Source organism: Prinia subflava, chromosome 7 (genome assembly GCF_021018805.1).
Source record: "Prinia subflava isolate CZ2003 ecotype Zambia chromosome 7, Cam_Psub_1.2, whole genome shotgun sequence".
Classification (NCBI taxonomy): Eukaryota; Metazoa; Chordata; class Aves; order Passeriformes; family Cisticolidae; genus Prinia; species Prinia subflava.
Genome location: NC_086253.1, coordinates 4,990,377 through 5,015,107, shown reverse-complemented (window position 1 = coordinate 5,015,107; position 24,731 = coordinate 4,990,377). Strand labels below are relative to the sequence as shown.

At 43.3% G+C, this 24,731-nt stretch overlaps 1 protein-coding gene across 1 annotated transcript in view; it reads right to left on the bottom strand.

Annotated features, from left to right (window-relative positions):
- Positions 1 to 17,926, bottom strand: part of EIF2AK3 (eukaryotic translation initiation factor 2 alpha kinase 3) — a 41,986-nt gene extending 24,060 nt beyond the window's left edge. The window contains exons 1-2 of the mRNA XM_063401394.1: positions 17,514 to 17,926; positions 10,645 to 10,774 (exon numbers count right to left, since the gene is read on the bottom strand). Of these exons, the coding sequence (XP_063257464.1) occupies positions 10,645 to 10,774; positions 17,514 to 17,776 (393 nt within the window). The 5' untranslated portion in view covers positions 17,777 to 17,926. The remainder of the gene's footprint in view (positions 1 to 10,644; positions 10,775 to 17,513) is intronic.
- Between the last annotated feature and the right edge of the window lie 6,805 nt (positions 17,927 to 24,731).

Sequence of the window (24,731 nt, the reverse complement as noted above, 5' to 3'; positions counted from 1 at the left end):
AAATAGGATTTTATGTCGTTATGTTTTTCTAACACTTCTGCTTGTAGTTCTCGAATCTTACTGTTACTGTAAGCTGCAAGAGCTTCATTCTGGTTACTAATTAACTAAGACCAACCTACATGATCTTAAATGATAAGGGTACCAGGTTTTTTTCCCCTCTATGATCATCCCTTCAATAGGGTCACTGTAACAAACAGGATCAAAGCCAACATCGAGCACGCTCTTAAGAAAAATACTTCTCACCAAGAACTATGTCTTTTAAGTATCTTTAAATTTAATTTAGGCAACATATTAAAAATCACATATGGCATCTTTATTCTGAAGGGTAGAAACAAGAGTCTGCACAAAGAAATCTGGGGAAGTAAAGGTAAGCTGGTATGCTCCACATTAAAAAAACAAACAAATTAAAAACACAAACCCATAGACAGACGGTAACACAGGTATCTCTACTGTAGATATTTACGGATTTATCAGGTAATACAGATATGGATATGTATATCTATAGATATAGATATATAGATATATAGATATAGATATATACAGATATACACACAGTTTTTGAGATGTCCCTAGTTTGGGCTGGTCTGGAGCTGATTTATTGTCTGCTCTTTTTTGTTAAGCATGCAGGAAGGTTATCTGCACACAGCCATGGGTTTATGACTTCCTTCCAATAGAAGAGGTTATTTCTCCTCTTCACCTTTGATTTCAGGATGCTGATTCATCTGTTTTGCCTCCAGCTACCTGCAGAAATCTTGAAGCACAGGGCACTACAAGGAGGACAGTGTACTATTACTAACAGGCAAGCCCTGATCAAACAGCAGCACACTGGGATGAAGGGGCCAACCAGTCTTCAAACTTCTCCAAGGCCCACAACATCCCCACTTCCCTAGGAGAACAAAGACACAAGCACAATCTTTTGAAAAACAGAGGTTGTTGAGCTATTGCCTAAAGCATTTGTAAAAGAGCAAAGTATTATTCAAAACATACAGGGCTGCTCAACCAGCCAGGAAAAAGAAAATTGACTAAGGAGGGAAGTCCATGATTTACATCAGTGAAACAACTTGAGACATGTTCAAGGGCAATGAGGAAGCTGAGGCAGGAAATACCATGGGCAGGTGGCTGTTTGTCTAGAAAGTCTTTTCTTCTTGTGAGTACCACTGCTCCTGATCTCAGCACTACATTTATTTACAAAGTGCATACCTGTCCTGACCACCTCCTGTGCCTGTTAAGCACTGAACATGCCACACCATCTTTGAAACCAGGACTGTGAGAAGGGCTGCACCTGGACACGAGATAATCAGTGTTTTATTGAGCTGTTTACAGAGGTGGGATTAGGTGGCCTTCCCTCTTCTGCAGAGGTGAGAGCCAGCAGAGCCAGAGTGGCACACAGAGAAGCCATGGAAATAGGTTTCATCTCAGCTGGGGTGTGAGAGCCTGAAAGAGCACACCAGGTCTGCACAGCAACAGCAAGCAGGGATGTTTCTCAAAGTTCAGCCTGATTTGTACCATCAGGCTGTACGGCTCACCCAGCAATAGTTCACAGCATCTATCAAGTGACCAAACCTGGCCCCTGCCTACATTAAATACCTTATGACACAAGTTTATATCTATTACAGTCTTTCTTCTCCTACCTTCGTCCCCCATACTCCACAAGTTGGTAGTTTCTATTTAATTTTTTTATGAATACATGGCAAAGAGTAATAAATTCAACTTCTGTGGGCCTGTATTTTCTGTGTGATGAGTGTGTGAAGTGACGCTGTAACCTTGTCCCTGGATGAGTACTAGAGAACTCATTTCAAAACCTCTTTCTTCTCTCTCTTCAAAGCAACACCTGCAACATCCTCCCAACAACTTTAATGGACTAGAGCTGGTATCTCTGTCATGATTCTACACTTCAGATCTTAAAATTTGATCAGATGTAAGCACCAGGGTCCCAACACAACTGTCTTACACAGTTTAAAAAGCAACAGATGACAGCAGCACAGCAGCTTGAGACTTATACTCTCCTTTCCAGCATCAGGGGCACAGTACCTTGTTCATCTTGAGTTTGCCCTTAAAAGAATTATTGCTGCTCTGCCCTTACATGCAGGGCCATACAGGAAATCTGCAGTGTGCTAACTAGACCACCCCAGCTTCCAAAGAGATCAGGAACCCAACACTGTTTGCTGTGCAATCACACAGACCCTTCCTCTCAAGACAAGCAAACTGAATACCACCATTCCTTTAATCATAGTCAAACAAGACTTGAGGCTTTGAGATAGAGATGCCAGCCTGCTCTGCTGCCATGGTAACAGACTTTTAAAAACTGTTCTCCTTAATAATAATAATAAAAAAAGCCAACTGCACGGTGCTTTAAGAAAGACTTTATTTTGACATTATTCCATCCCCCTCTTTTACACGGCAAGTTTTATTAATAAGACTGCAAGTCTTCCGAAACTTAAGAGCAGTGCTTTCTGAGACAAAAAGTGGTAGTGGTGTTGCTGCTACTGAGCCCATCCCTGAGCTCCTTGAAACTAACAGCACATACGAGAGGGGACTAGTGGAAAAAAAAAATTACCCCAAGCCTTGCCTTTCCAGAAACAGGCCCTACACAGAAGTTCATCAGCCACCATGGCAAAATTGGTACTTGTATTTGGTTTGCATGGCACAGGCGTGGGGGGCTACAGGTGTGGGAAGAACTCTACCCTGGAGCAGGGGAAAAGTGTGAGGGGTCGTCCCCTGAGGAGGAAGAAGTGGCAGAGACAACCTGTGCTGAACTCACTGCAGTCTCCATGCCCCATCCCCCCCTATGCCACTCTGGGGTGGAGGGAGAGAAAATCAGGGTGAAGTTACCTGGGAAGTAGGGAGGGGTGGAGGAAGGTGCTCTTCAGATATGGTTTTATTTCTCCTTATCCTACTCTGGTTTTATTGGTATTAAAACTGGTTTCCCTGGGTCAAGTTTGCTTTGCCCATGACAGAGCCTGGTCAATGATCTCTCTCTGCCCTGATCTTGACCCGTGAGCCTTTTCAATAGATTTTCCTCTCCCCTGTGCAGCTGGGGAGGGGCATAACATAGTGGCTTTGGTGAGCACCTGGCATCCATGCAGGGACAACAGCAGAAGCTCGTGGTACTTCAGGAGACCAAGATTTAAACTGATCTCTGCTGGACCCTGTGTGTTTCCTCCCCTGGCCCTGCACAGACATGGTGGTTTTGCAGATACAGACACAGAGTCCATGTGAAAAACTAAGTCACACAGCAACTCCTATAGGAAAAGAGCCCGATACAGGAGGAGAACAGAACATGGCAAATCACTGTCTCCTCTTTCAGGGATGCAAAGAAAAGAGTGCACGAAACATGCAGTGAGTCTGACAAAGATTAATAGTTATCTCCTTATGGAGAACAAAGTCCAGAAGAAATTCGGAAATGAGATGTCAGTGGCTGTGCTGCTAGAGGAATGATTTGCTAAACTGTCTAAAATGCTTAACCCTTGAAATGGGCCCTTCTTTATAGAGATAAAGATATAGCCTGAAATTTAAAAAAAGTTCTAGGACAGAATAAATTACTTTTTTGTGTATTGGGCAGCTGAATTCCAACCAGTCATCCATTACCTGAAACTGGTATTTGTCTAGGAACTAGAGTTATCCATTTTGATATCTGAAAACACCAAAACTGCTAAACAGCCAATACAAAACATGCAGTGGGCCATACACAATTAAATAACAAGCTCTCTTCCTGCCTTTATCTCAACCCAGGAGGTGAAGGGTCCAGACCACAAGATTTGCAAGAAATGGCTGCAGGAGCTGCAGTTAGTTAGCCTGGAAAAAAAAAAAAGAGGTTCAGGGAAGACCTCATAGCTCTCTACAATTACCTGAACAAAAGTTTTAACCAGGTGAGAGGAGTCAATCTCTTTTCCCAAGAAACAAGCAATAGGATAAGAGGGAATGGGCTCAAGTTCCATCAGGGAAGGTTGAGATTGGCTGTAAGGAAAACTTTGTTCACTGAAAAGATGGTCAAGCACTGGAACAGGCTGCCCAGGGCAGTGGTGGAGTCACCATCCCTGGGGAGATGTAAAAGCCTTGTGGACGTGGTTTAGTGGTGATCTTGGCAGTGTAGGGTTAACACTTGGACTTGGTAATTCGGTAATCTTAGAGGTTTATCCCAACCTAAACCATTCTGATACTCTACTATAAAAAGAATAAAAACCCAGAGACACTGGGGATAATAAAAAGCCTTTCCAATATTTGGAGCATTTTGACTGTGGCTGTCAGCATGAGATGAAAGCTGGTTGTTCACAGAGCAACTCTTAGAGACTTTCCTGGCTCTGTTCAAGGCAGAGCATCAGCTGAGAACTGGTCTTGAGAGCTTTGGTATCACACAAGCCACAATATCCTGTTCTGTAGCTGCTCATGTGTCCCCTAAAGGAAGTCGTCATCCTCCAAAATGTCCTTAAAGCACAGTGAAAGGACACGTGTCAGCAGCTCCTCAGGCTTCACTGGTGCTAACTGCAAGTGTCAGCAAGGCAGCCACCGAGGTCTTTTGGGCTTTTTAAATTAACAGGACAACAAACTGAGAGGACTGAAGATGTGAAGTTTTGATAAATACATAACACCACTTGCCTAAGCAACGTGTGATGATGGTATGATGGTGCTGCATCACACTAAGCACCAACTCAGCTCAGGTAGCTGTCAGCAATTCCCCTTTTCATCAAGTTTATCATTTCGGCTAAAAAAGTTGGTTGTGTTTCCTATAAAAGCATGCTGCCAGCTATCAGGGTACTTTAAAACAATTGGTAGTCCTTTGCTGTAGTTTTTTGTCCACTAAACAACACTATAAGTTTATTTTCAGGAGAATTGTAAATTATGTTTTAGTTTCACCAAGAAAGAAATAAAAATCTGCACTCAGAAATCCACAGGTCTCTCTAGTGAAGTTGTTGCCTGTCCCCTCTTCATGCACATGTGTGTGTTTCCAGTAACAGAATTCAAAAGAACCACTTGTGCCATCAGGAATGCTAATGCATCCATGTAGTTAAAGAGTAGTCACATCCATTCTCTTCCTGCAAAACACAGGCTCCACTCCCCTTGATAGCCCTAATAAGCCTTCTCTGCCTCAATTGCAATTAGAATTTATCTTCCTTTGAAGTACAATTCTGGACACTCACTTCTTATTCATTATGAGCTTTTCCAGGACCATTTAAGACACTAATCTGTCTCTCTCTCTCTCTCTACCCGCAGGCAAGGAAGAATCACATTTCCTTCCCCTGCAGTGGAATGGAGATGGCAGCTGATAACCTGTCACGGGATATCTTTGCACACAGTTTTCTCAGTTTTAAACTGGTTATCTCCAACCTTCAACAACAAAACCACTGTTATCAATCCCCACATCTTGTATTTCATTTAGCACAGTTTAATTTCATGTCTGTTATAGAAAACCTGTGTGACTGAGAACCAGCTGATGTGCCAGTCTTTCTCTACAGGAATGACACCTCCAACTATCTCAGCATCTGGTGGTTCTACACGTCTCAGTAGTACACAAAAATAAAGGTCACTACAGGACACTAGAATACGCTTTCAGACAACTAAAATTGTACCAGTTTACCTACAAGGAAATGTATTTTCCCTGGTTTAATCACTTCAATAACCAGAGCAGTGATTTACACTCTGCCTGCTTGAAAAGAGGGGCAACTCAGTCCTTTACATCTGCTCACAACATATTACAGCCAGAAAGTAACTTTACAGCATGAAGAGATATTTTTAAAATTTTATTCTTAGCTGAGTAAAACTGTCCTTTAAAAACCTTATGTACACACTCAAACATCTCAAGAGAACCAACTTGATATTCTCTGTATATGAAAGTCTGCGAGCTGCCTGGATGGCACAGAGACTCTTCTAAGTGCTAAGCAGGAAAGATTGTTTCTGTTGCTGGTGTGTCCCATTCCAGATGTTTTAAGATGCACCCAAGATTAAGAGTTAAAATTACTAACAGCGAACTTTGACAGAGGCATTCATTTTTAAGCAGAATTCAGAACTAAGGTATTTTCTCAGAATGTCAGTGTAGTTTGAAAAGAATCTCCTTTGTGTTTGGCCAGTGCATGTTAGCAGAATCAGGACAATTTTATGCAGGATTACTATAAATTTCTAATATTCATCACTGCATTTAACAGCTGCTATAATAACATTTTCGGTGAAAACACTCAAGTGTCTGACAGTCTTAAGTGTTCCCCACCTATATCCAAGACAAACACGATCAGCTTCTCCTTGGATGATATTTACAGACAGTGACTCAACTGAAAAATAACTATAATAGAAAGCTGTGAACCAAACAAACATGTAAGTTTTACTCAAACTAATAAAATACTGCTGCAGCAGTGCCATAAGTGGTGGGTGAGACTTTTCTAATTCTTCAAAGACACTGTTAAATTATTTACTCTCCCTGAACCTTGGGTGTGAGAGCACATAACAGAATTCAAGCCCCTCAAAGGGCATTTTGACCTCTTGCCTTGCCCTGACCCACTTAAATGCAGATTTTGCATTTTCTACTATTCCAGAGTGTAAGAGGTCAAAGGATGGGAATTGCTGAGTTTCCTCCTGTGTTCCCAAAGCAACCCAAGACAGATTTGGGCTCTCCTCTGGCTTATCTGGGCACAGAGTTTGCCTTATCCAAAGCACAGCAAGGTGCAGACAAGTCAGCATCTCAAAGTGAATCCCAGGTGTCTGGACACTTCACAGCAGAATTCTGTATTTCTTTTGGGAAACCAAAGCACTGAAAATTTGGAAGGGTTTATGAGGCAGATAAAGTGAAGGAAAAAGAAAGAAGATACACTGTACATTAAATCTAGTCACTAGTGGAGTTTTCTGAGATTTCAAAATCCTTTTCCAACTCATTGCTCTAAGCAAAAAAGGAACGATCTGCTCAAAGTCTCTATGGAGTTCACTTCAACAATGTAGTGAATTCTCAGATGACTTCAGTGTACAACTTCTTCACCTCTGCATATTTCTCTGACAAAAAAAAATGCAACACTAGGCTATTCTGTAAAAATATGCCACTTCTACGTCCCAAAAAAGATGACACAGATGTCTAAGTTTGTAGAAAAGTTGATTTTAAGTGGCTGTCACAATAAAAAGATATATTTATGTTTATATACATACAAATATACATACACACAATGCAATACAAAGGTCATGAGAGTCTTTATTGGAATAAGGATGTTGACAGATTTGGTGACATGGCATAATCAAATTACTCCATTTTTCCAGGATACAGTGGTATGTTTACTCTGACTGCTATAAATGTCAGCCTTGTGAGCTGAAACTGATTTTGTCCCATGATCTTCAGTGTCTCAAATAAGGAAATAAGATGCTTACTTAGGGATTAGTCTGTAACAGCCCAAGCCTACCAGGTATTTTATCGAGTCCATCCCAGTGTAGCCTCTGCCCAGAGCACTGAAACAACTGTGACTGGTGCCCATTAAGTAATTTAGTATAAAGCTTGCAGGTAAAAGAATGAATCATCCTCATCAGCAAACGATGTGCTATGAACCTTTCCCACTGCTTCTGAAGCAGTTCTCCACTTCCACTATAATTAAGCATCATTATTTCAACACTCTGCTGCTCCCAAAGGTATTCTTTTTTAAGTATGGACAGTGCATTAATTACCAACCCAAATTTTAAAGAGTGAAGTGTTTTTATTAAAATTAAGCTGTCTTTTAGAAAAGTTGTCATTCAATGATTTTATGTAAACTTCATCTTTACGTGCAGGTAACAGGAAAACCTGGAGTTGTAACCAGGCTTTTATAGAGAAAGGTTTTCCATTTTAAAACAATGGATAGGGAAACAGAGTTTTAAAATTCTCACACACAGGCCTGAACTGCAGAGTCAACTTTTCAGCATTGGCACCCCAACCGTGATTTGTTTATGTTGGAGCTTAGAGCCAAGGAAAGAATTTTAGTGTTTCAGTTACCCAGACACACAATTAATACTTCAGCAGCCTTTCCTTTCTAATTGATCTGTTCACATGACAAATGATGAACATCTCACTTGTCAGTGTCTTAAGCAGTAGTTTCAAGATCTGAAGCGTTTGACAGAGCTGCTGGAACATTTGAAATTTCATTGCCTCACTTTCCTAATTAACACAGGCACTCCAGACAACCAGGTTGACATTTTACACTTAGGCAAAGGAAGTTAACTACAGTTCTGTTAAACACTGAAAGTTTGAAGATCTAATGTCTATTCTTAAAAGGCACTTGGAAATTAAATTCATGTCTTTGCACCAGGACTTGGAACTGCAGTTCATTATACTCACACTTCAGATAGTTAAAAAAATCCTCATCAAAACAATAAAGACCCAGCAGCACACACTTTCCTTGCACTGAAAGAACACAAATCTTTGTTGCTGCAAGTGTAACAGAGTTTCTCATCTGCCATTTCTTGCAAGAAGATGTAATGTAACAGCTTATATAATGTTACTGCTTTATGATGAATATTGTGGTTGCTAGCACAGAAACCTTTGTTATTTCAAAAATGCTGGAAGAGGAAGGAAAAGCCTCAAGACTCAGTTTGAGAGAATAAAACTCAACAGGTCATATGCCCACACCATTTTGACCCAAACCAGAATTTTCCCAGCAATTTTAATGAGGTGAATTACTCACTTAAGTAAGTATCTAGAGTCACTGCATGAATTCTTTCAGCTGATTACTGACAGCAGATTAAACATTTAAATATTTAAATGCAGTTTATTCAGAGTATTCATCACTTTTCATCATGTTTCTTGTTAAATTCTGTCTTAACAGCATTTGTTTACATGACAGTAAGAAGTATAAAAAGGCCCATATTCATAATGCTTAACAGTTTCTGAAAGGCTAAAATCACCTTTTCCTTCCAAAATTAGTTATCTCATCGGCTCTGCATCTTAACTGCCAAAATCCCTCAGTGTCTTTGGCCACAGCTGTAGAAATTAAACAATTTGAAAGCCCATCTGAAAGTCCAATTTCCTCTATCCATAACAAACACTCTTTAAAAACATATTTTTATGACTGCCACAACCTACTGACTTGTAATCACAGAAGGGAACTAAATATCATATGGACAAACTACAATTTTTGTTGTCTAAACCCCGATCTTTTGTTTTTACAGTCCTAACACACTGGAAAAATATCAGAACTCTGGACAGACAGTTGAGTGACAGAATCTGTATTGCAAAAAACATATTTACCATTGGAAATGCTTGCACTCCTAAATCTTTAAAAACCTGGGATTGTGACTTAATGTGTAGTGAAAAATTAAATTTTATATTTGCACAGATTTCAGATGTGTGATTTTTATAACCACTGGTTCTATTTTCATGTGGTCATCAAACTATTTGCAGCAACAGGTAGCAGATCAGTATTTCATGCATCTACTACTGAGAACATTTGTTAAGGATTACACTGCCACTGCCACCTTCCACCTCACAGAGCTCTTTACAGGTCTCTCTTCTGTATTCTTTTCAGTTGTGCTCTTAAACATATTTTGGGGGAAAGTTCTTCTTTCCAGCAGTGTTTTTTCTAAACCACAAGAATACACCTGAACAAATCTCACAAAGCTGCATCCATAAATAAAATTCTGTCTCAGAAACAAAGGAATGTGAGTAAACATTCACATTACTTCTGCAACCTGAGATACTCATTAGCAGCTCTCATACTTACACTACCACAGCAACAGACCACATCTTTCCTTTGACTTCTTTACACTGCAACAGAGGTCATGTCCACAGATAGCAACAAAGAACCACAAGCAAGGAAGTCATGCAATCTGAATAATCCTGAACTCAACTTTCATTCTCTGATGCTCATTGTGCAAAAGCGTGATACAGGACTGGTCATCAAATCCAACAGTCCCTGACAAGGAAGGACTGTGTACTTCTGTGGTGTGTTATCATCACAAATTACCTCTTTGTCAGTGTTTTTATTCCTCCTAATTCTAGGAGAGCAGGAATCGAAGACCTCCCCACTGTAGGAAAAGCAAAAAAAGGAAAAAACTTCCCTCTAATTTTTAGCCCAGTTTACTGAAACTGATGGTGGCCAATAGCACCAAACAAGAAACTGAACTCTAGATTTTTTTCTTTCAGTTCATCAGCAAGAAGTGATGCAACCCTTTACCACTGAGTTCTTCAGGGTGACCTTCAGCACTCTGTTTAATTGCTAACACATTCTATTTCACAGGCAGCCTGCTTATCTAGTATAAAACACCCAAAACAATCCTTTGTTCATTTATTAAGTCACAAGGACTTTTGCTTTTCTTGAGGGAAAAAAAAAAGCCAGTACTTGCCAAGACATAGTCTAGTAATACAAAGCAGATGATCCTTTCATTTGCTTGAAATTACAAGTAACTTGTTTTCAATCAGCAATTACATACAATTCCCCAACTCAGTTACATCATCTAGTTTGATAGTTATCAAATACGTCAATCCCAAGGCTGAAATGCTGACACACTCCAGTTGGAAATGGCAACATGATGTAAGCACTCAAAAAAAAAAAAAAGTTTGAGAACAGTACTGACAAAGTTTTATAGGTGTTTGCTCCATTATTTAACATCTACCAAACAGGGAGGCAGCTGCATTTCTTTTATTACAGACAACTCCAACTCTTAACAATTTTTCAAGATTTAGTCAGGAAAGAAATTAAGCCTTACCTCTGGTTTACTGAGGCTGGATGACACAAGAGAACCTGATCCCACATCCAGATCCCACTGTTTTCTCCCACTGTTCTCCGGATCCAGCGCAGCAATTCGTCCATCCAAAGTGCTGATAATTACTAGAGATCTGCAGGTTGGAAATGCTCACAGTCAAAACTACAACAGGACAGACTTCACCTATTCACTTCCTATTATGCCCAATAAAATCCAATCCAAGTTGGATCCAATCCTTAAGTTAAGTCTCTATATTCTGCAGAAAAGCAATTCAACTGGGTAGCTCTACCCAGACCAACAATAGAGTAGAAGAGCTGAAGTCTCTGGCTGGATGTCACAAGCTAATTTCTATGCTGTAAGACACTTTCAGCATTGTGGTTCAGGGCAAGGCAGTTGACTTTTTGCTCTTGCATGCAGATGTTCCCACTACAATACTGAATGAGATCATCTTTTTGAGATATTTATACAAACAGTATGGATTCCACTTCTTCCAGTCCCTTCCAAACTGATCTTTAATACATCCTTTCAAAACAACCTCAACCCAAAACTACCAACCCAGCCAATAAGGATGGAAGGAACACTATGTTGCAACTAAGTTTTCAAGGATTTTGGATGAAACATCGAACTTTTGAATATTTCTGGGATATTTCATAAGTCTCTGAATAAAACAAGTCCCTCCAAAGGCACACACAGGGCATTACAACCAACCTCCAACGCCTGCAGACCACAAAGAAACCAAACAGGGTTTTGCAGCTTAGGCTTTAAGTACCCTGAGGTCTAGGGCTACAGGGCCATGGCAGCCTGGCTGCTGATTTCTACAGTGCCTGAAGCGCCTCAGTTTCAGTAAATCTTATTTCTTACAGAGCTGTACAATTAGAATAAACATTTCTGGTTGTGCTAGAGCTCCTGCATTAAAATAAACAAACAAACAAAATAAACAACACATCAGAGACAAAGCACTGACAAGGCATTTCTGAAAGGCCTTTTTTTTTTTTTTTCCTTGAAGATTGTTTCTCTGTGACCTGAAAAAGCTGGGATTGTGTTGTCAGTTTGGCTTGCAGCAGCTCACCAATCTTCAAAGGCAGAGGGAGTAGAACTTGATCACTTTACAGGCTGCTTGCACTGAGGGGGGCTGGATCCAGTGACCCAGAAGGACCTTTAGAGTCACTGGTTTCAATGAGAATAAGGAACTGTGCAAATAAACTGATGGGGAGATTAAGCAGTTTCGGGTGAGGGTGAAAGGGCAGGGGGCTGGTAGTGCACACACAGACATGTATATTAATCTTTATTTAAACAATAAGGGACAATGAATTATTGTGTAGGACTCTGGCCAAATATATTCACTTGTCCAAAGTTATTGGTGTAGTAACAAGGACTTTAGGGAGGAAATTATGGGGGTTGTTAGTTTGCTTTAAGGATGGAAAAACTGAAATCATGATCTGAAAACATGTTCAGGGAGAGTGGCTCATTACATCACCTCTAACAAAGGTCATGTAAAACATAGCTATTTTACATATTTAAGTAACCCACACAATTTATAGGGTTTTATAATGCTTATTGCACAACACTACTAATAAAGAGAAAAATAAAGATATCTTTAACCTGTTCCAAAAATGCCATAGCAGCTTCTACCTCTGAAGGTGTTCAAGCATCACATTCCTCCAAAAGCTAAGTTTAAGAAAGTGTTAGGAAAATACCAATTGTGCAAATATTTGTACAGTAGAAGACATAAGTTTTTATAAGCTGATTACAAACACTTTTTCCAACTGCAGAGAAACGAAGACTGGGTTAATAATAAACCAGATTGCAGGAGATTGACTATTTTCAAGTACTGTAAACAAGTACTCACACACGGCCTTGGACACATATTTAACACAATCTGTTTGTTTTATGGTAAAGTAATAGATCTGAAACCCTCTAGCACTGCATAAAAAATATTATTGCAAGTGGGTCTACTTAAATTTTATGTTGATCCTCCTGACAACTAGGTTATAAAAAGAGGTAGAAATGCAGTTAGAATGAAGGGAATTTTGGCAGCCATACTGCGGAGAAGACAAATCCTAAAATCATGCTGTGAAATGTTTTCTTGCCGTGTACTCCCATTGTTTTCCTTTATCTAATTCTTCCTGTTTTGACTTCTCTCTCAACTAACAAATGTTTCACGCCTTTGTATCTTAAATTTCTGCATTATCTTTCCCCACCAGATGCAAACCTCAGCCTTCCCTAGGAGTTACCTCACTATTTAAGCCTCTCCACTGCCACTCAAGGTGGCGGTTTTGGAATCTGTCCCTGCACCTTGACCTCCAGCCACCCAAATTGTGCTCTAACCACACTCCAGTTTCCAGTTTAGCTGATTAGGAAAGAGGAGGGGAGTGTGGGGAACCTTTGTGCCAGCAGCACATACTTGGGAGAACTGGTTTAACCAAGCACTTCTGCACACTGTAAAAACCCCGGCTTTTCCTGGGTGCAGTGGCACTCAGGGTTTGTCCCCAGCTGTAGAACGGACTTTGTTTCACCTACTGAGCAAACACTTCCATGAGACAGAGGGACAGAATCAGCCCAACTCGATCTAAATTTTAGGTGTGGCTACCTTTAGAACTAGGACCAGGTGTAAGAAAAACATCCATTTCTCTCTGCTTTTTTAATAAGTGATGAATTTTCAACTAAATAGCCACATTTCTGGTTCCAACTTCATCTTGCTCTTCAGCAATACCACATACCAGGAAAAAAACCAAAGCTATCACTCCCTACTCTTCTGCTAAAATCCTTCATTCCTTACTCTATTTGTCTAGGAGTTAAAACCTTAATACCTGCTCTCCTCTTGTCTGATGGGCTCCACTAAGTTAAAACTCTGTCACTTGAACTCTGCATGGTGTAAGAGCTGAGATTTGTGCCCAAGACTCTCTCTAGTGTTACACTTTCTCACTGTCAGATTTTCCCTTCCCTTTCTCTGTGAGATTCCAGTGCTTGCAGCTTTGTGTACTGGAAGCATGAAGTGGTGACAAGAGATGCTCCTGTTGCTCAGGTAGTCTAATCAAGTACTAAATTAACACATTATGATAAAAGCAATTTAGGCAACTGCTTCAAGAAAATATTTCAGACAAAACAAACAGGCAGGTGACTTACTTTTTGTCACCCCTGAGTGCCACTGTGGGTCTACTGCAGTGTTTTATGCCCATTCTTACATCAAATTCTTAGAAATAAGAGCAGAATACAGCCACAGTTGCAGAATAAAGGGATTCCTTTCAGCCACCTGTTTGCCAGCCTTTGCTGGCTCAAAATGTCAGGGCTGCAACTCCTGTAATTCCATTACATTAAACTGAAAAAGCAGTATTTTTGATGCATCTTTGGGCCAACTGATTGACAAACTGAAAGTAAAAGGAATTTCTGACTCAATTTCTATTTTGAGTCAGCCTAAGAAACTCTTTTAGTCTCTGAAAAACAATTTATCACTGTCTTTCTCAACATCACTTCCTGACTGGAGTAAAGCTGAAAGACTGCCTTGACCAAAGAAGCCAGCCAGGAACACACAGGTTTTCTGTGAACACTACCAAATCAGATTCCCTTCTGAGAAGGGAAAACACAAAGCATTACCCAGCTTAAGGTCAAAAGTCACCACTATAACACCAAGGAAGTGAGGAGGATAGATACAAACAGCATAAGGCCGTGTCAATACTTGTTGACAGTAAATTACAGACTATACTAGGGAGTGAATCACATCACAGGGATACAAGAGAAGGAGAAAAAAACCCAATGACCAATACCACAAAATCATAATTCAATAATCTTCACAAGCCTGGACCAGAACACAAAAGATACAAAAAGAAATTACTTGATATAAGGCAGTCACTTAAACCCCAGGATCCATCACCTGAAAATAAACATCAGTAAAATGAAGACCTGCACTTCCTGCCTTGAGTTGCTGGTGCAGAATATATTGTGGACCAAGGGATGGAGGGGACAAAAATCCCTTCTGGGCCCTTACAGATGGCAGGACTAAAGCAAGGGGACAGTTCATGGAGCATACAGGGGTATCAGTAATTGGAGCAGCTGGCAGAGAACAAGCTGATGCTGTATAGTTGGATCTTATTTGCACTTTGTCACTATGAAAGCATATCTGGACACACTTCCCTGGCCCCAGCCATCTACAAACAGCCTCTGTGGCTGAATGAAGATGTTTTCTTACCAGTTCCTATCCTCTTTCACTCACAGACAGGAACTTGTTATTCAAGGGCAGTGATAAATGTTCCCCTTTGAAATTATGCAAAATACCTACTGCAAACTTCCATATACATTGAAAAAAGGCCAGTCCTGGGCCTTAAAACCTTTGTTAGTGTCTCATAATGAACACAGCCCACTTTCTGAGCTCAAGAGGCCTTAGCACAGAACTGTTCTACCTTACAGAAGTGTAAGTATGATTTACCTACAAACAAAAGGGAAGATAGCAAGGGAAGCTGTAAACAGGACAGAGGAGGAACTTCTGTAGTTCACCTACACAACTTCCCTGCATCAAACTTTGCATTTATTCAAGTAAGTTGTTTTTTGTTAGAAAAACAAAGCAGAACTTATTGTCATCTTGGTACATTTACCACTGTTCCTGTTTCAGTTTAGAAGAATCACCAAACCTCACCACTCCACTGGGACTGCAAATATGGCTGTTTGTTAAACTTGAACTCTAAGCAGCTATTCCAACAGCAAACCCTGCATATTTGTATGTTAAGAGCACAGCAAATCACTAACCCTCCTATTTTCTTCTAGAAAAACAAAAAAAATCTTCAAACCAAGATAATTATATTCATTTGCCTACAGCAAAGACAGTTGAGGTTTTGGTTGCATTCTTTATATATATATATATTTATATATATATATATATATATATAATATTACCCTCTGTATTGGTGAAGAACAATTAGCTGAGATGAGTGGAGATCTCAGAAACACAGATTAAAAAAATAAAGAAATGCAGGCAAACACTATGGCCAGGCAGCCATTCTATTTTTATTTGATGACAGCAAATCTGTTCCTACATAGTAATCAATTACAGAGCAGCTACATTTAATCTCAGGCTTAATTTACTACATTGAACATCTTTAGTGTATTCTGCTTAGCTCTAGAAGGCAAACAGAAAATGTATTTTTAAAAATTTTCCAGGCTAAATAAACAAGGATCCTATCAAAAACCGAATACAGCAGAATTGTAATAAACCAGGAGATATTTTGATCACCTGATACACAAAACAATGATCCTGTTGCTAAGTAGAGAGACTGTGCTCCAAGAAAACAAGGTGCCAAGTTATCAGCCAGTTTCTTCTTTTAAGTGAAGCTTGGGCATACTAACAACAAGCTTTGGGCTATTCATTTTCACATTTTTCAAATACAGCAGGCATTTAGTTATGCTGTTTTTCCTTTAAACTCCGGCTGTGGCTTATCACCTCATCATTCTCAGCCAATTCAGAAACAGACCAGAATCAGCTCACTAACATTTCTGCACTTGAGTCATTCATCTAAGTCTTCCTTTTGCCGGAGCTTCTTGCCACATGCCGTTATTAAGTATTTTATTTCCCCTTGTTACATTCTGAAACTTGTTCCTCAATTCGCCTTGCATGTTTGGCTTCCCCTCAGGCACACCCCAGTGTCTGTGCTGAACAGACAATTAAGTAGCGGGGGAACTGCATTTTCTTTAAAACAAAACCACGACAGAAAGGGGCAGCGCGCTCTGAACAACTGTGAGCTGCGGGGATTGGGAAGAGTTTCCACTACAGATGCTTTAGGGTGTCCTTCCCGCAGGCACAGAGCTGCCACCTGGGACCAAGGCAGGGAAGGGATCGAGCCGCGGAATTACCAGGGTAAGCAGACGGGCCAGATGTCACACAGCGCGACATCCGGCAGCTTGTTTGTCTAAGAGCTAAGACACCCTTTTCTCCTTGCTAACAACCGCGTGAAGAACAAGCACCTCAGCGCTGGTCCCCAAGTTCCTTCTCGTCATTGTCACCGCCTGCCGCTCGGTCCAGCCTGTCCATCCCTGCAGCGCTACTCCAGCCCCACCACGGGACTCATCCCTCCCACCCCTTCTCCCTGCACCTCTCCTCCGGCCCTGGGGCACTTCGCTGAGTGTCCCGCAGCCCAGCCCCACGCACCAGCCTGCGACACCCTTATTTCACCGCTTTCCCAAGCACCATTCCATCTACGATAACCCCAAAGCGCAACTCTCCCTCCTCCTCCCCTCTCCATTCTTCCCACTCCAACCCTCCCGACCCATCCCAGCGCTATTCCCGTCCAAGCCCACTCCTGCACGGTCCCTTCACCACACACGACCCCCGGGACGCTGCAGCCCTTTCCCCATGCACTGCCCCGTCCCCAACACCCCCAGTTGGTGATTCCCAGCCTAGACACAGTCGTGTCCGCCGCAGCACCCCCAGACAGCCACCCTGGACACAGCTCCCTTCTCCCCTGAGGCTCTGACCCCCGCCCAGCACCCCCACACCGGACCCGAGCCCCCTCCCCGGCACCTCCACGCAGAGACCACTGACCCCCACCCCGGTCACAGACACCCTTCAAGAGTCCCAGACACGGAACCCCATCCCAACCACTGATACTGCCCTCAACCAGACCCACACACCGATTCCCGACACCCCTCAGCGTCCCCAGGCACTGACCCCATCTCAGCCGCCCCACACCGAGCCCCCACCCAGTCACCGACCCCCCTCAGGAAAACAGTCCCCGAGAGCCGTCCCAGTCACCGCCACTCTCCCCCACCAGTCCCGGCATGACCCTCACCCCGGACACCGACCCCACGCTCTCACCCAGGCACTGAACGCCCCCTTTAGCCCCAGGCACTGATCCCCACCCCAGTCACCGCCTTTCCCCGGTCACCTGCTGCCGGTCCGGGCCTCCCCGCTGCCCTCAGCCTCCTGCTCTCCGGGCGCCGCGGGGGCCACACCGCCCTCATCGTCCTCCACTGTCACGTCCGCGGAACCAGCGGGCAGAGCGGCGGGAGCGGCGGCCGCCCCCAGCCCGAACGCGGCCTCCACATCCGCGACATCGCTCGGCGGCGGCTCCGGGCCGCCCGCCGCCACCCCCAGCAGCACCAGCAACGCGAAGGCGGCCAGAGCGCTGCGGCCCCACGGCCCCCGCATGGAGGGGCCCGGCTCGCCCGCCGCTGCCACCCGTTAGGACATGAACGCCGCTGTCGCTGTCCCCGCTGTCGCCGCCACAGAATGGGCGCCCGCCGCGCGCGCAGCCCTGCCCGCCGCGCCACGCCCGCCCGCCACGTACCGGCACCCCGCGCGCACCCGCCCCGCCGAGGCGGACACGCATCCTATTGGTTCGTCGCAACGCCGCTCAGACCGCCGCTTCCTTCTGATTGGCGCACCAGGCGGCGAGAGGCGGGGAGGAGCTGGGTGTTTGTCAACAGAGCCCGCCGGGCCAATCGGAGCCACGCCGCTCTCTCCCCCTCCTCTCCCGCCGCGCCGACCAATCGTGGAGCGCATGATTCACCGGCCCGCTCGCCGATTGGATGCCGGCTGGCGCGCGGGCGGTGCGGCCCCGCCCCTTCCTCGGCCGGCTGGAGACGTGGCTGTTCCTCGGCGCCGGCAGGGCGGGGCCAGCGGCGCGCACCACCCGGCGCGGGGGGGGGGGGGGCGCAGAAAGTGTCTCCCCCCATCCCGGAGCGGAATGGACTCGTCGGGCGGGAAGCGGGCCGTGAGGGAGTGAGCGCCCGGGGATGGAGGGCAGAGCGGCAATGGCACTGAGTGCTGCGGGGGTGTTCGGACAGAGGTGACACTCGGTCAGCTCAGAGGTCTTGTCCAGCCGAATTGATTCTGTCAATTGATTCTGCCACCCGGGGGGTGCCCGCCCGGGCTGTTCTGGGCCGTACAGGTAACCCTACCTCGATACCGAAATCGGCCCTGTGCTGACCCCAAGTGAACTCACCTCAGGTGACTCCACATTTCTGTGAGCTTTCTGTGCCCACCCACCCCTGCATACACAGGCCCATGACTGTCAGCCCCAGCACTTTGGCCAGGTGTCGTAGCAGCCCCAGGAAGGCCCTGTGGTACCTTAACCTCGTGTTCCCTCCATGTATTTATTCTTAGATGTGTCCTGGGAAATTGTGAATGTCCCTGGAAGTGTTCCAGGCCAGGTTGGATTGGGCTCTGAGGAACCTGGGCTAGTGGAACGTGTCCCTGCCAGAGATGGTCTTTGAGGTCCCTTCCAGCCCGAGTTATTCTGTGAGTCTCTGTTTATGGTGTACTTGATATAAATGATATATGTGATACATATTTGACCCCTTCAGGGTTGGTTTTCCCCCAGTTTTTTTTCCAGACCCAGTTTACCATATTTTCAAGAACAGTCCTTGTCATTGTGATGGTACCACCCAACTGATGAGGCTGTCGTCTGCAAATTGGATTAGGGCTGATTTTGTATTTACTTCCAAATGACTAATGAAAATATTGATTAGGTATGTGTGTAGTACAGCACATATGATCCTGGAGGGTCCTATTAAAGGAGCCTTATTCAATAGTGATTTATAATCACTTATAAAAAAATAATGTCTGTAACCAGTGTTTAATGTATTCTTCACTGATGCTTTATTACCCTGTTTAATTAAAATATGTTGCAGTTCCAAGTAAAAATGTTTTTAAAAGTTTATTACACCTTTTGGAGGAAATTGAATTCTTTGTTGTCTTTTAAAAGCACAAAATGAGATTTCTATTAGACCTCTGACCAACATTACTAATTCTTTAATGAGTGACAGAACACCCTTTTTTGGTATTTATCCAGAACATCATCCACAGATCTGATGTTATTAAATCTGCATTTACTCCATATCATGCAGCCTCCTTTCCTGAAGACAGGCACCCACCTGGCACTTCTTTAGCCTCCTAGAATTGCCCTGGTCTATTAAGGTTCACTAAAGAAGAACGTGAAGACACCAGGGGTCTCTGCAGTCAGCTGTTTCCAGCTGTTTCCAGCTGTTTCCAACCTCCTGCAGTTATCCCTGGAAGACAAGAGCTCCATTGGTCACTAATGCACTGAAATTAATCACATCACTGTCAAGACACCCCCCCACCATGTATCCTCCTGCTTCTTTACAAACATAGATCATAAATGAACACTTCTGCATTGTTATTGACATTTTAATCTTGTCCATCTAGTAATGGGCCTGGGCTATTCACTTCTAGGGTTTTCTGGGATTTAGCCTTGCCAGCTATGGATTTCCTTTATGTGCTTCACTTCCAATAACTACTCTGCTTCTCACAGCTTCTCATTTATACCAACACTTTCTGATTTCTTTCTTTCTCCATGTCGGCAATTTCTTTTTTAATTTTACTCACACTCTCCAGTCCATTAATAAAACAAAATGAGGTTTTTTTTCTCTCTTTATTTTGAAGCTGTGGCTCTTTGATCGCCCAGTGAATTCTTTAAAAAGAGCTCATAATTGTCACTTTTAGACTTCTACCTATTTTTGTTTTTCCTCCTTGCACGCTTAGTTTCTGATGATTTGGAAATACAGCTCCTTTAGAGCACCAAGTGTATGCAAACTCAGGTCACAAACACTGCTCCCCAGCCAACCACTGAATTCCAATCCAGGAATCTGTTTGGGTTTTTTTACTTCCTTCATTATAACAAAGTCCAAAAGAATTTACCTTGTGCCATATGCCAAATGGTGCCTGTCATTTTTAGTAACTTAAATGACATTTTATTACTGTACCCATATGGTCTTGTGCTACTATTTTCTTAATTTAGATAACTGCTATCTCTTGAGTGTCTACCCGTTCATATGTTTATAGAGTAATCAAATTCCTTGTTTCTCTAGGCAAATCAAGCCAAAGGCTTTTATTCTTCCTTTACACATTTGGGTCTCTGCTCTAAGTTGCCCTCCTCTGGATCTGTGTCCATTTAAATTCATTTTTCTTGCATGGTGATTTTTGAACAGTCACATTGAAGGGTAAATTTAATTAAATTTAATACTCCATTATATTTCTAGACAATGAAGAAAAGCTATCTCCTTGCCATGCTTTTTACAGTATCTCCTGTCCCACCAGATATTTGAGGGACTCAGAGGCACAACCACAGACCCCAGAAAGTTCCAGAATATCGGGATATGTCACGACTAGACTTGCAATTCCACCTCTGTGCTGGGTCCTGAAGGTTTATCACGCCTCAGGCAAAGCAACAACCACCGGGTGCAAGTGTCCCTCTCAGAGCCATGGGCATGACCTCATTTTCTCGTGTCCCCTCCCAGCCCCCGCCCCAGATCAGCAGCCTTCCAATTGCAGCCTTTCATTTTGGGGAGGATCTGGCCCTTTTCACCAGAGTGCACGTTTTCTTCTACACTGCTCCTAGAGTCCGTGGCACCGAGGAATAATGAATAATCAGAATGCAAAAGCTCTCATTTTTCTTGTTTTGGAAACATTTCTCCAAGGGATGGACAACGTTATTCTCGAATCCTTATGACAAACATGGCAATACAGCCCTATCATTTTCTTTCTGTATTAAAAAAATTTGTGCCAACAAAACCAAACTTCCTGCTTTTTGCAAAGCATGACTCACATCCTCCATTCTGTTTTGCCTGACTGACATAAGAGATCTATTTCAGTCATATGACAATAACTTTGAATCTGACTAGCCACTTCTGTGGAAATCAAAGCCTGTTCTTGCAGGATGGATGGATGTTAACAGGAACGGTGTTTTACATAATTCCACTGAAGATCCGCCTGCGTTCCCCGGATAACTTCCCTGGAAGAGCGAGGCGCGGCAGTGAAAGCCCCGTGTGCCACCTCGTGGCTGCCCTGTGCCCAGGGCCGTTCCCAGGGCCTCCCTTTTCCAGGAGAGTCCAGACCTTCCAAAAGCTGCGTGTGTTGAAATCAGCATACCGGTGTGAAAAAGTCATATTGTGTGGCTCTACGCAGATATTTACTATATGTAATATGCTAGGTAGAAAAGTTATGCTGTATTAACATTTGAATAATACAGTGAATGTAGTTTTGTAATTAACAATAAGTTGTAGTAAAATAGAAGCTGTGTATGTGTATGATATTTTTTTGCTCAAGAAGAAAAATTCCTCAGCACAGAGATAACATTCACAGGGGCCCCTAAACGTTCTAGTGAAGAAGAATTTATCCACAGAACCTAACTTTCTCAAGGACTTATACTCTCATGCGTTTTTTTTTAATTAACAGAAAGCTTTTGTGACAAGAAACAGCTTAAAATTACTTGTTTTACGTAAGATATGAATAGTCATAAAACGAAGGCTTAAAAAGGAAGACTTCTCTCTGTTCTGGGCCCTTCTCCTTCCTAGCCTTTGTCTAGAAGGGAGGGGGGACAGTAGTCCCGGGCTACCTTCTTTGCTCTTATTGTCTCATAAATTGTCCCACTCTAAATTGTTTAACTTTTATTATTGTATGTGTATTACTAATTTTTTTATATAACCTTTTTTATTTTTATTAGATTTCCAAAAATCACAAAGCGAGTGATTGGCTTTTATTACACCGGCACCCCTGCTGCTGCCTTCTCACAAGCAGAATAAAACCGAATTCACCCGACAGATCAAACCAGAGACAAGCAGGGAGGCAGGTGTTATTCAGAGGAAATGTCACCAAACTGGAGTTTGCAGGATAAAAAATGAGATCTCAGGAATGTAAATGCAGACGTGACAGGCCCAGAGTGCTGCTGCCAACCAGAAAGAGTTTGTCTGGGAAGTTCTCAATCTTCCACTTGGTTTCACCAGTGTGTTGGTGAAGTTTTACTTTCATGGGTCTTAGATTTTAGCTGTTTCATGCCTAAGCAATGAGAGAGGAGTACTGATAATTGGATCAACACACCTGCCACCCAGAGGGGCTGTGCCTTCACCAGGATTTCACCCAGAAATGCACTTTTTAGAATGCACTTTTCCAGCTGTTTAGGTTTAGGCTGGGTTAAGCCTGCCATGGAAGATGGTGTCACAGCCTTCCTCTCCCAACAGACAGATCTTGCTGCCTTCCTCAGGAAAGGTCAAGGAAAACTGACCTGGATTTTTTGGTTGCTTTTGCTTTTCAGAAAGAGCAGCTCTCTGCCAACACATGTGGAAGTAGCAGTAAAACTTGGCAAGCAATGGAACCTAAGGTGGGAAAGGTGGGAATGCTCCTTTTTTTTTCTTTTTTTTCCTGTCTTAGACCAGGGCAGCTCAAGCCAGTTACAAAATTTTAGAATTTCTCTCTCCTTTCAGAGAGATATGTTAAGTTTGGCTCACCCAGTCCAACCTCACTCACCTGGCAAGAAAAAACTGCCTTTTCTTACCCTGCATGGCAAAAGGTGGATCAGCACAGGCCATGGGAATGCCAGCACCAGCATAAACTCTGTACCCAGGCTGCGTGTGGATGGTGGCTGAAGGGAGTGAAGAGCAGGCTCTTCCCTTTTTGTCAACAGCAAGCTGTTATCTCAGCTACCATGTAATTTTCCTACCGTGTAATTTCAGCCTCAGATGCAGAATTCGGCACCCGGAGTCACGCAGTCGCCCTGACGGTCTGAAAGGGCTGAGCTGCTCCGTGTCTCAGCGTGGTTTTTGTTGGGGTCACACCTCACAGTTTGACAGGCAGGATGTCTGTTCAAAGCAGGTTCAAACACCTCCTCACACTGAAGCACAGAGGGTGAGAGCTGCCTCCTGTAGAGGTTTTGGCATGGGACAAAATCAGGCTTGTACAAAAGGACTTTGAGCTGTTTGCAAACAGAGCTGGTTGCTGCTGAAATTCACAGAAGATCCATTTCTAAAATGTCCAATACCAATTTTTTGTGCACAGGCAAGGCTCAGCACAGCATAAATGAAAGATTTTCTGCTTTCACTGGAGCTGTAGCTCACCAACAGATTGAGATAAATTGCTAACAGAAAGTTCATCATCTAGAAGTGGAAATGTTTGTGTTTCCCTAGGCACTGCAAGATGTGTGTCAAGCCAAAGCTAGCAGCCGCTGCTGTGAGGGTACAACAGGTTTATCACCCCACACTTCTGCACTGACACTCCCCACAACAGTGGGATTTGAGAGAGTCAGCATAAAACCCTAGTGACTGTTCTTAATTTCAGTCAAATACTTAGGATGCTGAACAGAATACGTAGAATCATAGAGTGGCCTGGGTTGGAAAAGACCTTAAAGATCATCTCGTTTCAACCCCCTGCCATGGGCAGAGATGCCTTCCACTAGACCAGGTTGCCCAGAGCTCCCTCACAACCTGGCTTTCAACTCTTGGGCAGTCACAGCTTCTCCGGGCAACCTGTTCCAGTGCTCCACCACGCCCAGAGTAAGTTTTTTTCTTAATATTTAATCTAAACCTACTCTCAGTTTGAAGCCATTCCCGCTTGTCCTGTCACTACATGCTCTTGTAATGTCTCCCAAAGCTGAGGCAGCTGCTCCTTCAGTTTTATCCTTCTTGCACCAGGAAGAACACAGTGCTTGGGTCTGATTCCCTCTGAATATATATCCCACTAGATGTGTGTATTTACTCTTTAAAATGGGTAACTTGCAGGAAAAATCATTACCAGCTGGCAGAAACCACTGCATAGAACCACGTGCTGCTCTTAACCGCGAGTCACTGGCTCTGTACAGAAAGGTAAAGCCTCACCGAGCTGAGATAAGCCCGGGCAATGATAAAAGAGTCTTTGTTGAAATCCCACTCCATTGTTCAAGGACTGATGTGCCGGCCCAGGGAGAACAAAAGGAAATGTTTCTAGTCCTTGAAAATCACAGCAGAATCGCAGAGGTTGGCAGCAAAGCAAGCCAGTCATACACAGAATTAAAAAAGAGAAGTCAGTGTAAGCTTTTCTGTTGAGCGAATAAAAAGATTATTCTCTACGAATTGTGGCCTGACCTTGGAGTGAGTAGTAAGGGGTAAATAAATACCTGCAATTCTCATCCACCTTTGTGGGACTGCAGCTGGAGAGGAACTGAGGTGCCTGTGAATGGTCCTAATGTGGCTCACAGGAGTGAAAATGCTGCTGTAGAGGGACTTCAAGGTTGCTTTTCCTCTCTAATATGTTCAGAAACAACTTCATCAGATGTCAACCCAGGGTAGAGGGAAAAAGTATGGGAAATAAAAAGCTCTGTGCTTCAGGACAGGAG